The sequence below is a fragment of the Ischnura elegans genome, chromosome 3, assembly GCF_921293095.1.
Source record: "Ischnura elegans chromosome 3, ioIscEleg1.1, whole genome shotgun sequence".
Taxonomy (NCBI): Eukaryota; Metazoa; Arthropoda; class Insecta; order Odonata; family Coenagrionidae; genus Ischnura; species Ischnura elegans.
In genome coordinates, this window is record NC_060248.1 from 83,603,210 (window position 1) to 83,618,584 (window position 15,375).

Genomic DNA, 15,375 nt, shown 5'->3' on the forward strand with positions numbered 1-15,375 from the left:
CATGTGAGTAGAAAAAAATCTTCGGAGAGACTAATTCTATATAAGATAAAAAATCAGATTATATTCATAGAAAACTACAGAATGGAGTGGTATTTGAGGAGATTATAGATATAAACTAAAAAAGATATTTCCTATATACCATCGATACCACGAAAACCCCTTACAATGTAGATAACCGATGGCGCTAAATCATTCTTAGCGCAAGAACAACGGTTGACACAAAACTACACAGTCTCTTGACATAAACGAGAGTTTGGAGTAGATACAGGTTCGCGAAAATATATGCAGTCGGTCGAGAGATCTTTGTGAAGATTTCCAACGCAAAAAAAGAGAGCTTTTTTGATGGAGGTAGTTGTTGCAACGGACAACTGTTACATGCTGGGACCAATATTCAAACTCCCTGGGGTAACTTCCATGCCTATTATATAGCATCATTTTATCATGTCAAAAATAGAGATAAAGTGTTTGAAAATCACCAGAGTAAGTACAAATAAATGCAACGTAGGTATAAGGCAGAGACACAAGCTGAAGAGTTTACTTGCTAATGGTCGCCGATTCTACTGACAGCTCATTCATCCTGAGCCCAACCCTTCAATAACCAATGGCTCTAAATCATTCTCAATGGAGTTACTCCGATGTTCACATGATAAAAATAATGCCTTTTGTCATAGAAAGAGTGAGGTACTTGAAAATCACGAGTTTTCACGATGAAAAGAACCACGCGGATAAAAAGGAGATTCAAACCAGAGTTTTTATTTTCTAAAGGTCGTGGATGTCACTGCCCGAGGGTAGATCCTCCATCCTCGGCTGGGATAACCGATGGCCCTAAGTAATTCCACGCGGAGTAGCTACGACGTCCACAAGATTGCATTATTGTCTCGTGTCACAGATAGAGAGAGAGAGATGCTTGGAAATCGGCAGCAAGCAAAGGGGGTGGCAGCAAGCAAAGGGGTGGCGGCAAAGCCCTGCCGTGCGGCAGCAGATAGGGAAGGGCGGGAGGGAGGGAAGAGTTGGCTTTGGGAATGAGGGAGGAGGGCCGGGGTGTCCGAGGGGAGTAAGCGGGAGAGTGGAAGGGGAAGGTAGGGGAGGGGAGGGGAAGAGCAGAGTCGGGGATCCGAGTGGGCCAAGAGAGTCGGCGATGGCTCGGATCCCTTCTCTCTCCGTCAGTAGTTTGGCGGCACCCGCGGTCGCCAGACGCGCGATAAACGGGAGCAGTTCAAAGGCCTGGGTTAACCCGCCCGACTGCGTTCGCGTCGCGGTCTCCCGATTCGCGAGTGAGCTCGACGGGAATGCCTCGGCCGGCCGGCCATCGGAGGCCTCGCCCCGCGGCGATCGACTTCGCCCTCATCGGTGACGGCGGCTCCGGTCCAATAGGCGTGAATAACGAGACTCGGTGTCGACCTTTTGTTTTCGGGTTCAGGAGCAAATTCGAACTGCCGCGCTTTGTGATACGACAAGAGGCAGAAAGTAGTTCGCACTCGGGTGCTGATGCGTGATGAAAAAAGAACTTTCAACGCGTCGGCTGGGCCTGTTTGTGCTCGGAGAAGTATGTAGGGATCATTATCCCATTTAAGAAACGTAATGGAAAATAACGGAATGCTTGCCTGCGATTGCCAACTCTATGGAAATTTTCTTGGGAGGTAAATGTTATTATACATCAGTGTTATACACCCTTTGTTGAAATACGTGGATGCTAAGACGATTGAAGAAATTATGAAGTATGTAGCTATATCCTCTTATAGCCACCAATAACATAACCATGAAGTAAGTGCTCAAGTGAAGGAAAATACGTAGACCTGGTTAGACATGAATTTAGTAACCAATAGTCTGATAAGTGTGGATCAATGAATAAAATTGCCAGAGTTGGATTAGATACTCCATTACTCAATGCTTCAAGTTTAAAACGGTAAAAGCACAAAATTGGATTAAATAGTACCTACTAGATGGCTAAACCTTGATCCAGATTAGTGACAACAAAGGATCCTACCAGTGTACTTAAGAGATTTCCAGTCAAATCAAGTGTTGAATATTTTGTGCATTTCCCAAATTTCGCGTGAAAGAAAACAAATACTGATAGAACCACGTGCACAATACTCCTAGTTTGAAGCCCTAGTTTATCCGAGGTCAAAATACCGAAAATAAATTTTCACTCCAGCAAAACCATAAAGCCAAAGAACTTCTGAACTGGTACAAGCTTGACGCCTGCAAAAACCGCAACGAGTGGCACTTACTCCCTTCGGAATTCGGCCCTTCGTAGCGTGAATGGAAGTTTGGAAAACGCGAGTGCATCGGAGTTTCCTAAGTTCCACGTGGAATAAAAGACTTCTCCACCGTGGCGTGGTAGAGCTGGGAAAAAGCAAGCGGTTGTGTTGTGACCCTTAGCCGTGAAAGAGGGGAGAAAAAACCTCGAAAGGGCTCGTGAAAGGTGGGCCGGAAGCTGTTTCCCCAGCCAAAACCGTACCACCGCAACTACCACCAGAGCCTGGGAAAAGTGAGCCCTTTCCTCTCTATATATTTTTTTGAATTTTTAATCCCCCACCTTCCATCAAAAGGAACAAATGCGTGTGGCGTGGTAAGTGGCGGTTTCCGTGGATAGGTCTTTCATGCCTACCGGGACAGCAGTGAGAGAGGGAAATGAATACATAATGAGCGAAGTGTTGAGTGTGATGAATACGGTAGCGAAAGACGAAGCGGACGGAAGCCTGGTGATTTTTCCGACAACAGTGTGCGCGCGTCATGAAGTTAATATTTCTCTCGCTGACAAGCATGAGTATTTGGGTATAAAATCGTAAAATTCATATCAGGAGAAGAAAAACACTCAATGAATTTTACCAAATTTTCTCACCCACAAACCGCCTTACTTTCTTCGGCCCCTTTTTTCTTTCTGCGGGAATGTGAGTTCAGGATTTGTTTATCTTTCGCCGCGCGCGAGAAAGATTTCGGTGGCTCTCGATCTCAGGCTGTTTACACGTGACCGTTGATCGACCTTTTCGCACGGCCATTCTCCTTTCCTCGCCCCGAATGTGTTTATTGTCCGTCATTTGAGAGTGCGGGAATACCCTTCTGCGTCAAAATTCGGCTTTGTTCAGCGGAGGGGAAAGGACGTGACCCTTTAAACGTGGAGAGAACCGGTGTCCTTTAGTCGTGCCCAACCGATATAACTCCCCTCTTGTGGATCCCTGCGCGAGGATACGGAAGCGGTGTTCGTGGCATTCAACACGGAGGAAAAGGGAGAATCAAGATTGACGCGGCCGTCGCTTGCATGATCACGCGATGGGTAAGTGGAGACCTGTATTCTTTACAGGCAAATGGAAGTTAGTTTCCACAGGCAACGAAAACTCATCTTAGTATCACTGTCATGCACGAAACTTGGTAAATTACCGCAGTTATTTAACCATACCAGTAAAACCACAAATGATAATTTCCACACTATTTAATTTAACGCTCAACGACCTACTATGGTTTCAACACTTTGCGTCATTTTCAAGTCACTTTTTTCACACTTCCTTGAAAATGACACAAAGTGTTGAAACCATGGTCGGTCGTTGAGTGCTAAATTAAATAGTGTGGAAATAACCATTTGTGTTTTTATCATGGGTATAGCAATATTCCACAAAATCAAGCCTGAAACGATTTTATACCGATTAAAGTTTGGGAGATAATGTTAACCAGAATCAGAGAGTTGGCGGAAACAAACAAATTTTGCGAATTTCACATATAATTTTAATTTGAACACGACCCAGGTTCTTCAATAATAAGTTCGCACGTTTTGCAATGATTTTATAATACCGATAAAGGCCTGTTTATACCCAACGCATAGATTTAATGAAAATAAAATAATACCTCTATTGACTCTATGCGTTGGGTTATCACAGTGCCCTAAACCTTGATCGGTATACTAAATTTATTGAAAAAATTGAAAAAGGTTTGATTGTTTCTATTAACTAAAAATTTCACTCATTTACCCATGAAACCATTCTATATGGTACAGAGTTTGGCTACTGATCAGAAAGTTCCGGGATCAAACCTTGAGTGACGAATTCGGAGAACCCCAAAGAAAAATTCTCTAAGTGGCCCGGGGAAAGCAGCTGCACCTGCTATTATGAATGAGGGTATCATATTTCTATGGGGAAATAAAATTTACTTCTATTTAGCACACTGTTGATTTGATAGCCGTTTACAGATCAGTGTTCCCATTTGGGAACAGATATATAAAAATTCATGAAAATTGTGCATTCATGTGATTTCATTGTAATGATTATTTTTATAGCTTTTTTAAGTAAATAAAGTATGGAAGTATTTTTTATAAGTGAATAGCATGACTTGTGTTCACATTGGTCGTTAATTATACTTTTTTCAAAATTGGTTATTTTTATCACCTCTGTTGTGAGTATGAGGTTTATTCCATATTTTTTACTACTATTACTACTATTATTCACTCGCTTTCCAGTAACAAATGCTCATTTATTCAAAAGATCAATATACTATATTACATTGTTAAACTTAGTTTTTTCGTCAAGGGTATATTTCCTTTTCCAAGCAATAGAAAAATTCTGTGGAGTAATCGGATTTGGGAACATGCTTGAAAACGCATTTAAAAATTTTTGTTCGGGGTTTCTTTTATAATATCTCTTAATTAGTTGTAAAATAAATATGATATGCAAAGAAATAATAAAAATCAGTCGGTAAGCTGGTTCGGTCTTAAAAGGGTTAACAATGTTTTTTCATAATGTTAATAATATAACAGTGCCGAACCATGGTTAGTGAATTGTAAGTGCGGAAAGTAAAAAGTGATTTTTATTTCCCTGCATACTCTTCGTCCCTCAGTCTTCGGTGAGCTCTAAGCACTACCCTCACCTATCCCAACCATACTTCGCGTTAAAGGGAAGTTTCAGTAACCTAGGGTCATTTTCTAATCAATGACATAGAGTTCCTGAAGCCTTTGTCGGCAAATCACAATTACCGTAAAAAATTACAAAGTTATTTTTATGGAAAGGCATGTCACAGATTACCATACATTGTCACCTAACACCTTAAAGTTAGCTTATTATGTTACTCATTGTCATTTTCGTTCAAAGAATGTCCCTGGGTTGTTCATTCACTACGAGTTAAGTGAGTAATCTTTTTGAATAACATTAATGTGTAAGCTTGATAGCGAGAGAAAGACAGAATTCTCTGAGCACAATTATTTCTTAAACTTTCCATTGGAACAAATAATTAGAATGTTCCAATAAATTTTTGTATAAATCACGAGAGAAGAAAATATTCTTAAAATTCTTGACTCTTTCCTCTTTATGAGAAAATTTCGCGCAGATGTGAAACAATGATGTTACATTTAACAAATGTTTCCTGCGGATGGAAAATACATTTTTTATTCCAAGAGTATGTACATTTAACCCATCAACGAAGCACTTCTTAATTCGAGAGTATTAAAAAAATATTCTCACCGATTTTAGAACATACATAATTTTCTCGCACCGCAGTTGATGCACAGAAATAAGTCTTATTGAAACTGTGCATAAAAACTACGTATTCCTTGTATTAATTTTATGTGCAAAATCCAACCGGTATATTTTTTATCCATCACTCGCTTCCAGATCCATGTTTTTCTTCCTTCCTACTTAAGAGGTGGAGAACACCTCAGAATTCGCGCTGCTCCTAATACCCCGCAGGGTAAACTTGAAACGTTCTCAAATACTGAGGTTTCCCGGTCCGCGCAAGGAAATCTTCATTTGCCCTAGATATGCAAGGCACGTTTTGGATATGAATATCAATGAAAAATTTATCAAATACTTTATCAAATGATGTCTTTGAAAAACATTAATGTGTAAGCTTGATAGCGAGAGAAAGACAGAATTCTCTGAGCAAAGTTATTTCTTAAACTTTCCATTGGAACAAATAATTAGAATTTTCCAATAAATTTTTGTATAAATCACGAGAGAAGAAAATATTCTTAAAATTCTTGACTCTTTCCTCTTTATGAGAAAATATCGCGCTATACGCTATCGCGCTAAAAATACGTTCTCAAATACTGAGGTTTCCCGGTCCGCGCAAGGAAATCTTCATTTGCCCTAGATATGAAAGGCACGTTTTGGATATGAATATCAATGAAAAATTTATTAAGTGCAGGGTTCATTTTTTTCGCCGTGGCCAAAAAACTTTCTATTACGAAAGACTTATAAAAATTAGTATTTTCTCTATTTATTCATATAAATTCCGATTGTTACTCACAGAGGGTGTTTCAGGAGAATTCTGCAATACTTCAGTAGGTGGTTGGAAATACATTTTCAAGCTATTAAACATGGGATCGAAATCCCTTACTTTCTAACCTATGGAAACGCAAACATTTTAATGGAAAAACTCTGCAGTTACCATGAAAAAAAAGTTGTTCTTGGTTATCCAGCCTTTTTGAAATTATATTTTACACAGCCTTTGTAATACAGGCATCAATTTTCTAACTTTTAACGCTGGATTTTTTTAAACATAGTATAATAATGTTGATCATACGGCGGCAGCATTAGAGGGACATATACTCTTATTCGGTCAACAAAAACCGAAGTGGTTCATCACAAATACTCTTTTTCTACTGTACTTAATCTTAAATTCAGCGAAAAAATATATATTACATTAAAAAGTCAAGTTTTACTAAACTTACATTTATTTTTGAAACTTAATCCTTGTACGTCACCGCAAGTACAGCATTACATTTACTACGCCGGTGTTAATCGGGTAAATTGCACAATGACGTTAAGTAACGATGGAAAGAAAATGAACACCGAGATTCCCTCTTTATTATTTCATAACTGAAAATGAATAGCTTAGACATGCAGAAAAGGTTTAGTTATCTCCACGATATTTTTCCAGTGATGATAAATAAAAGGTAGAATATATCTACTAAATTTGAGTGCACCAACAAGTGTAAAAATACTCCTTTGACAATTTAAAACTGCAGTACTGTAATAATTTTTAATGCTTTTATTAAAATGTTTTTAGAATAACGAGTCAAATTTCATATTTACGGCTTTTTAATTCAGCAAAAACTGAGGTTCATTTCGACTTGCATCGCATGGAATGATTTTAGAAAATCCACACAGTGTGTCATTTCATTAAAAAGCCATCAATGTGATTGAGTCACACCTTTGTGACATCAAACTTCGGCATCATATTACGCTTTGCTCATGATATATGTATGCATTCGTGATAGCATTGCTGTTTAAATTATTTCAAGAAATCTACGTGAGAGGACTGGAATTGAGTGCAGCAATTCTCTTAGAAAATTAGGTTCAGCTGTGCGAACGAAAATGTGTCACGTTCCACTCGACCAAATTCCCAGATCAGATTACGGTTTAAAACGGCTTCGGAAGGCTATCACGTAACGGGATTATCATGTAACTGAAGCAAGCTTTACGACCACGATTTTACCGAGGACAGGAATGCTCCCATTTCGTAAAAACGGGACTGTTTCATATTTAAAGAGAACTTAAATCGCGTATTTAAAAATGATGTCTCTACAAATTTAACTAGCAGAAAAGTGGAAGAAATGTTTTGAGAATGACTCTCAATTTCAGTACCTCATTATTGCCATCAATATTAAATCAACTTTCACTGTGTTGCTATTTCAAACTTTGGGAAAAAAAACAATAAAAAAAATTATGGGGTAGGCCAGACATGTCGAATAATAGTGATTCATTTCGACGTTACTACGCAGGAGCTTGATTTATTTTTGATAGCTGGAAATGAATTTGTTTTAATTAATACTTAGTGAAAAAACTGAAACATATTGACGAAGTTCTTTTCTGTTCATTTTAATTTGATTGACGAATTTCATTTCAATCTTCGTAATTCAAATGTAATTTTTCAATGGTTAATTTTATCCGTGTAATTGTACTGCCAGAGGAAACGATATTAATCTGTTCAGCAAACATTCATTTAAAAGCTTTAATTATCGAGTGAAGAAAAAATATAGACGTGATTTTTTAAGTGATTCATTAACTCAAATTTGTACTACTATTCAAATCCATAAAAAGAAACACTTATGTACCACCTAAAATTAAAGCAGTAATTATAAAGCATGTTAGCAGATTCCCATTAAACGAGAAAGCTCATTAATTTGTGTAAATAAATACTTAGCTTAAAAAGTAAAACGAGGGAAAAGTTAATAAAGAAAAAGTTATATATAAGTTTAGGCTTAGACTTAGTTTATCTTTAACGTTTATTGTGAATATAAGTGAGCTTGTTAACTTGTAAACGATATATTCATTTTCCATTAGTAATTAAAATAATTTTAACGATGTAAGTTTTAAGTGATAGAATAGAACAGTCGTAATTGAGAATTTCGCTTTCGCTTATTCCGAGTGAAAAATTAGCTAAACTTCATTCGCTACGATATCAACCACTCGGTGATATAACTTCAAGGTTGGTTCGGATAGGTGAGGTCAGAACTCACCCCGGAATGGGTCACAATTATTATGAAATATTCATTGCATTACTTCGTCAAGTGATGAAATAAAAATATCAGGACATTTGTATTTACGTCACTTAATAATGCCATTTACCCTCATGACGCTCTTTGTCAGGGAAATACCCTCGGGGAATAATTATCCTTCCCTATTGTTTTACCTAAGTCGTGGGATATAAAAATAGAAATTAAATTATCGTCTTGCTCATCTTTAATACATCTTCCAAAATATTCACAGAAACAGTTCATAGTGGCACTTCGTCTGTGGCTCTGTGAACGTCAAAAAAGGTTGGTGTGTGGTTGAGTTTTCTCTCTTTTACTTCCTCTCGAATGAAGTTCCCGTTAATGAATGCTGATTAATTTACTCCACGATCCCAACTCATGTTTCATTTTTAACAGGACTGCTGCTTGATTGCTCCCTTTCAGAGCAGCCTTGTAAATAGATTAGGGCTCCGGCACGAGCATTAATTTTTAAACGAGGATATTTCTGTTTAATTCCCACCGTTAATGGCTCGTCGCGAGGGCTCATTTATTAATTTCTAGCAGCGCCGGCCATAAATCTTCCCTTCCATTATATACCCAAGACTTCTCGGTTTAGAACACCAATGGAGCTAATTCAAAACAATGTTTGCATTCGCAGAGCTCGACCTCGATTATCTGGAGGAGAGGAGTGGTGCATGGATGAAGGAGGGAGACGGAGAAGGGGAGGGGGAAGAAGAGGAAGAGGAGGAAGTGGAGGAAGAGAAGGAGGAAGAGGAGGACGAAGGAGATGACGAAGAGGAAGAAGAGACGGTGTCACTGCCCAATTCCCTCCCATCCCCCGACGACTACAGTCCGCCCGAAACTTCGGATCTAGTCAAGATCATCCTCCTCGGAGCCCCAGCTGTCGGGAAGACTTCCATCATTCAGGTAAAGTATTGAAAAAACGCTCAATCTTTAGTATATTCGAAAAGGCGGAAGAGAACAGGTATTAAAATAAAAAAAAACATAACACCATTACATTGGTATTTTGACAAACCATGTACGGAAGGAGACTTTCAAATTTTTAACACAAAAAGAATGCGGCATAGAAGTTTGGACTCCAGGGACTCATAGATTTCAATGAATCAAAATATTTGTTTTTTCCTACCTTTAATTAAACTAAAATATTTATAGTGAGGCTACTACCGGTTGTGACTGTTAAAGCGGTATCAGAGAGAAAACGGAGCGTGAAAATGTACCGATAACTTTTTTCTTCATGTGTAAATTCCACTGAAAATAAGTTGATCTGTGTCTTAGCTTCAACTTATTCCTTTATTAAAAAACAAGTGGTGATGTAAAAAGGCTACTATTTAATTGATACAACTTATCGATCTATAATATGTAATCCTGCAAAAATAGTTCAGAAAGTAGTAGCTAGTAAAGTGAAATAGAAAGGCAATTTGATTTTGAGAAATACGACTTATTTACTTTATCAATATGTCAATAACTAGATAATTATTCTCTTATTGCAGCGGCACGTGCGCCCAATATAAAGCAATGGAGTTTTAAATTAAGCAATCGCCATTAAAACGTGAGAGTTGAGCTGGTTTCATTTTAACTGCAGTAATCAGCGAGCATAGTTTCATAATGTGTGAGTGCCTACGTGTCGAGTCCAAAAAGTCCAAAAAAGTGTGCAGATCTCAAATAAGTTTCACCACTGCTGACCACAAATTTCACCACTGCTGACTTCGCATGTAAAAATGAGCCGTCGATTTTGTGAGCGAAAGAGAATCCTAAAAATTGAAATATTTAATTACTTCCAGCACTGCATAGAGAATTTAAAAAATAGCCTGATTGTTATGATTTTCATGATATTTTAAGCTACATATATGTAGAGTTTTAATTGACAATTAACATTATGATTTGGGATGTTATCCCAATTGAGGATGCTGTCATCAGAACGATACCTATGCCCAATATAAAGCAGTAAAGATTGAAACTAAGTAATCACCATGACAACGTGAGAGATCGTTTCTAATAGGAAGGCAATGCATTTCCAGAGTTCATCGAAGCCACTAGAAAGGCTTGGAGAAAATTACAGGAGAGAAAAAAGAAATGGTCGTCATGTCTACTTTAGTAATAACCTTTGCTTAGCAAGGTAAACCTCCAAAAGCGATTCGCGATCGACCGGGTCGCCCGTAAACGCTACCTCTTGAATCTGTCCCTCTGCTTTAAGAGGAGATATTTGCTCGGAGAAAGTGGAAGGTCGGATGTTATCAGGACCATACTTGAAAGGTCTTCCATCGTGGTTGATCGCGACAACTTCCTTGAATTTCCCATGGGCTGAGGGGCTTTCATATGCCTCAAAACCAATCGAAAGCTTTTCACGTCATCACTATAGACCGCAGGGATATATAGTAGATGACATCGTCATCTGTCATTTAGAATTTCACACCAGGGTGCTGAGTTGAACTATGTATCGGATGTGTTTTAGATCATAAAGTGGCATTTCCTGGGATGAAAACTTAACCTGGACGTCACTGAGCCTATTATAAATTCGTATTTTCACAAACTCAAGAAACGTTAAATTAGAAATTTTTATCAAAAGTTATCTATAAATCTTCTTATTATGTAATGAAATGGTCACTGCATTTGGCTCACTGTTAAATATGTGATTGTTACACAACGATAATGCCTTATTGGGAATAAAAGAATAAAACTTTGTAAGGTTCACTTGTGTATTTAAATAGGCACGACCCGGGGTTCGTAACGTAGTTACATCTTCATGTAAACACGAAGACCTGAAGATGTAACTACGTTACGCACCCCGGGTCATGCCTATTTATAAATACGCGAGTGAACCTAACAAAATTTTATTCTTTTATTTCCAATATGGAGAGGTTTCACATAGTCAAGCCTGAAGTTCTCAGTAAGATTATTATTTATTTGGATGAGCAGCTGACGATGTAACGAAAACATTTTCACAGAGCGGGAGTGCAAATTGTGAAAAAAAGCTAGGGATGTAATGATACATTCAGGATATATAACATATATACAAGCGAGTAAGACATTTTAAAATTTGATGTATAGAATAATAGGGTACCATAAATAAATCACGAGCTAGTGACGTTTAGCCTACGATTGAATGCTATGAACAATACCAACCTATGTCGACGTGAAACAATAAATATAATTGTTTCACGTCGTCATAGGTTGGTAAAAGTTCTATTTAGGGAGGTTAAAGTAATTTACGATGCTTTTATATAGTATATCGTTAAATCGTTCGTGGTAAATATGCGTGACAATAAACAACATCATTGAGGAGCACCCTGAGCCATCCTACGTTGTAAATATATGCACCTTATAACGTCCTAAAGATTAAAAAAATAGATGCGGATAGTCATTTATAACGTTACTTTAAATGATAGTATTCAATTTGGAATATCTACGGTATCTCCAACTTTCAGAATGGAGTTTCTCGTTAATAATTAGATTACTTTGGGTATTTAAGGCTTTATCTTTCATAATTTTTAAACTTTATTCTCATGCAGGCTTAATTTTGAGCAGATGTTTTTCTGGTTACGTTTTACTTGTTCATAACCGGTTGTTCATAAATACCCTGGTATATCCATTAAATAATTCACAGTGAATGTGAGGTCAAGAAATAATATGGTGAACTTCATCCTCTTTATCCAATGGATATTATTGAGAATAGAAAAAGAAGTTCCTAGAGACATGATTGGGAATTGTCACTGTCAAAGGAACAACCTTGATGTTTCACTCAAAAAGTGTATCTACTATCTGTGGACCCAAGTAAAATTGGAGGTGTGATTGTTATAGACCGTGCAACACGCCACCCGACAGGCTGATCGCATTTAATACCCAATGGGCGCCTCTCTCAACACCTCTTTATGCGGCTATCGGGTCGACCTTCGTGAATGAGTGGGCCGGTACTCATTGACCTTTAACCCCTCCAACTGTGACTCTCCATTGCGTCACCATGAGCACGAACCTTTCATGTATACGTTGCCGTGACGCAATCTCATGTCGGGTAAAACTCTTGATTAAGTGTAATGTGGGAATCGGGCCCAGAATTAATACTTATATGAATAAATTTATCATGAAGATGATTTATATTTTTGAATGCATACTTTATCACAATTATTATCCTGCAAGATGAAACAAAAACAAAAACCAACAAGTGGGTGTTTTAGTTTTTAAAATTTTAATACAAGAAAATTGCTATTTCGGGAAAAATAGTTAGTTTTCTCCGATGAAATTCTACAAACAAAATATTTTACGAGGCATAACTTTTATCCAATGCATCGGCGCACTTCCAACCAAGAGTCGCATTTAATACGAAAATAATTAATGTCATGCATTACTATAAAAATAAAAACGATGCAATTCTCAAATTTCCTTAAAATATCCATTTCCTTAACTGTGTAAACTAATTTTTAAACCCAAATGCAAATCTCACTTATTTGAAATGGAATATAATCCAAAGGATACTTATGAAACTGAAGATAAAAATGCATAAGTTGAAACCTCCATATAAACCAGAGTTTTAGAGATGCCAAAATAATGCAAGGTAATTGCATTCTACGATGCATAAAAATAGCCTTTGTGCGACATCATGTATTATGATTATTCTAAAATTGACAATAATGAGGTTACATTCTAATCCCTAAATTGCCGACCAATGTCAGAGTTTGGAGCAGATCACTTGCGTTCAATCACGCTTGAGCGAGTAAAACCCGAGAGTGATAGTCATCACGTTAGGCGATGGCCGTGACCACGCTCCTAACGTTGACTAATTGGAGTAATAGGACCTGGCGCGGCTGCTCACTAATAGGTATTGGATGCTCCGTAATGCAACAAATGAATTTGTCGATAAAGAGAGATGCTACGCTGAACTGATTAAATGTAGTTCCACACGTGGGCACTGGTATTACCTCAAGGTTAAATAAATTCACATTAATCCTTTTTTTTAGCATAGAATTAAATCGTACATTGTTCTAAATTATTGTCATAAAAATATTATCACAAAAGTACTAAACTAATTAATTGGAATAATAAATTTAGACAATAATATTTTGGCCGTTCCTTAACAAAAAATGCTTAAGGTATTCATATGCACGACTACATTTTGTGAATCAAGGCTTTGCACAACACAGTTGTATTCCACTGTATCCACTCATACCTGCATACATTTAATCTTCATCTTTGAGAAGATATATTATGTTGGTTTATTGACAAAAGAACTAAATTTTAGTTATACATTGAGAATAAATAACTCTATATTGAATTTTGACTTAGCTTATTTTTTTATAAATGTCTCTAGTATAAGTAATTGAGTGGTTTAATCATTTTCATTGTTTCTATTTCCAGCAATTCGTATGGAATGATTACTGTGAAGGGTACTACCCAACCGACCGCCGTCACACATACTACCCATCCGTGGTGATCAACGGCCGCCTCTACGACCTCAAGATATCCGACCTCCCGCCAGTGCCCTATTTCCCCGTCGACTCCCTCCTCGAGTGGACAGACTTTCGTTCCTATGGACTCCGCTCCGCCACCGCCTACGTCCTCGTGTTCGACCTCTCCAACGCCGCAGACACCTTCCGACACATCAAGTGCCTCCGGGAACAGATGGCTGGCAGCCGGGACATGCGCAACGTCCCAGTCGTGGTCGTCGGAAACAAGCACGACCGACTCCACGAGAAGGTCGTCAACGCGGCCAACAACCACGCTCCCGGGCCCTTCTTTGGAGTGTCTTGCCCCGCGATGCAGCAATCTTCGAGCACGGCGAACGTAACTTGCGCACAGTCATCCCACGGAGTTCTGGACGACCCCGTGCCCACTCACGACTGCTCGGTCCTTTTGCGGCAGAGACACCAGCAACTGGTGATGCAGCAGAATGCCCTAGCCATGGCGGAAACCCGCGAAAGAAGGGAGATAGCTAACGTGGTGAGGAAGCATTGGAAGTGGAAGTACGTGGAGTGCAGCGCCAAGTACAACTGGAGGGTTGTGGAGGTTTTCAAGGAGCTCATGAGAACCGTGGATTTCGCCGATGTAGTGGCCGGGTCCGCTAAAGGTGGGCTCGGGGGTGATTTGGGTGGCTGTGAGAGAAATGTACCAAAGGTACACCTGCTGACGGACAGGGAAGTGATGACAGGTTTCAATCTTCACTGTCACCAAAGGACGCCGGCCGTGTCGGATAAGTTCCAAGAAGGACTGAATAAGAATCGTTGTGACGTTCTGTGATATTACTATTATTTGTATTACATTGCCAATATATAGTTATATATTTACAATACTGTGAGTTCAGCTGTAAACGATTTCATCCTCTCTTCTTGTTGTGTGATAAAGAAAAATACTCTATGTTTTCAAATTGAGAATGTGATTCGCATTCACTTATCGTTAACTTGAATTGTGAGATAGCTATGCATATCATTGGAATAATATAAAAGCAAAACAAAACTCGAAGTTAATGTGCAATAAATCAATTTTGCTACGCTGTTGGTAGACGTTTTTTAAGCAAATCCATACACGAGGTATAAACAGCCAATTGATATTCCATTTCTCTTCTTTTTTTATGAAACAGAGATTAATAGTAGGTAATAAAGGCCCATAAAATCGGTTGCCAGATATTTAATATACATGGGACCTATCTATTTAAAATTTCTTCTGAAAATTTTGTCAATAAAAAAAATTATCTTTTTGACATAATCTACAAAATTGTTGGAAATGATAAGAAATCAAACTTAAAATCTCCATAAAAATAATACAGAGTTTTAAAGGCATAATTTATGGTGGATTTCTTAGCAATAAAATACATTTATAATATGACATATCTTCAATTGAGATGGATCGATATAGAGATAATCATCATGGAAATGAACTTTATCAATAGTATTTTTGCCACTGAAAATATTTCTGATTCATACTTT

The 15,375-nt window shown here is 38.0% G+C and overlaps 1 protein-coding gene across 1 annotated transcript; it reads left to right on the plus strand.

Moving 5' to 3' along the window:
• The first annotated feature begins 1,181 nt into the window (after positions 1 to 1,181).
• On the plus strand, positions 1,182 to 14,942 carry LOC124156085. The gene is made up of 3 exons (XM_046530401.1): positions 1,182 to 3,277; positions 9,099 to 9,367; positions 13,811 to 14,942. The coding sequence occupies exons 1-3, from the start codon at positions 3,274 to 3,276 to the stop codon at positions 14,687 to 14,689; spliced, it is 1,152 nt and encodes a 383-aa protein (XP_046386357.1). The 5' UTR covers positions 1,182 to 3,273; the 3' UTR covers positions 14,690 to 14,942.
• The last annotated feature ends 433 nt before the right edge of the window (positions 14,943 to 15,375 follow it).

Coding starts and splice junctions, on each gene's coding strand:
- LOC124156085 (XM_046530401.1), top strand. Junction 9,368..13,810: donor GGAAGACTTCCATCATTCAG/GTAAAGTATTGA, acceptor TTCTATTTCCAG/CAATTCGTATGGAATGATTA.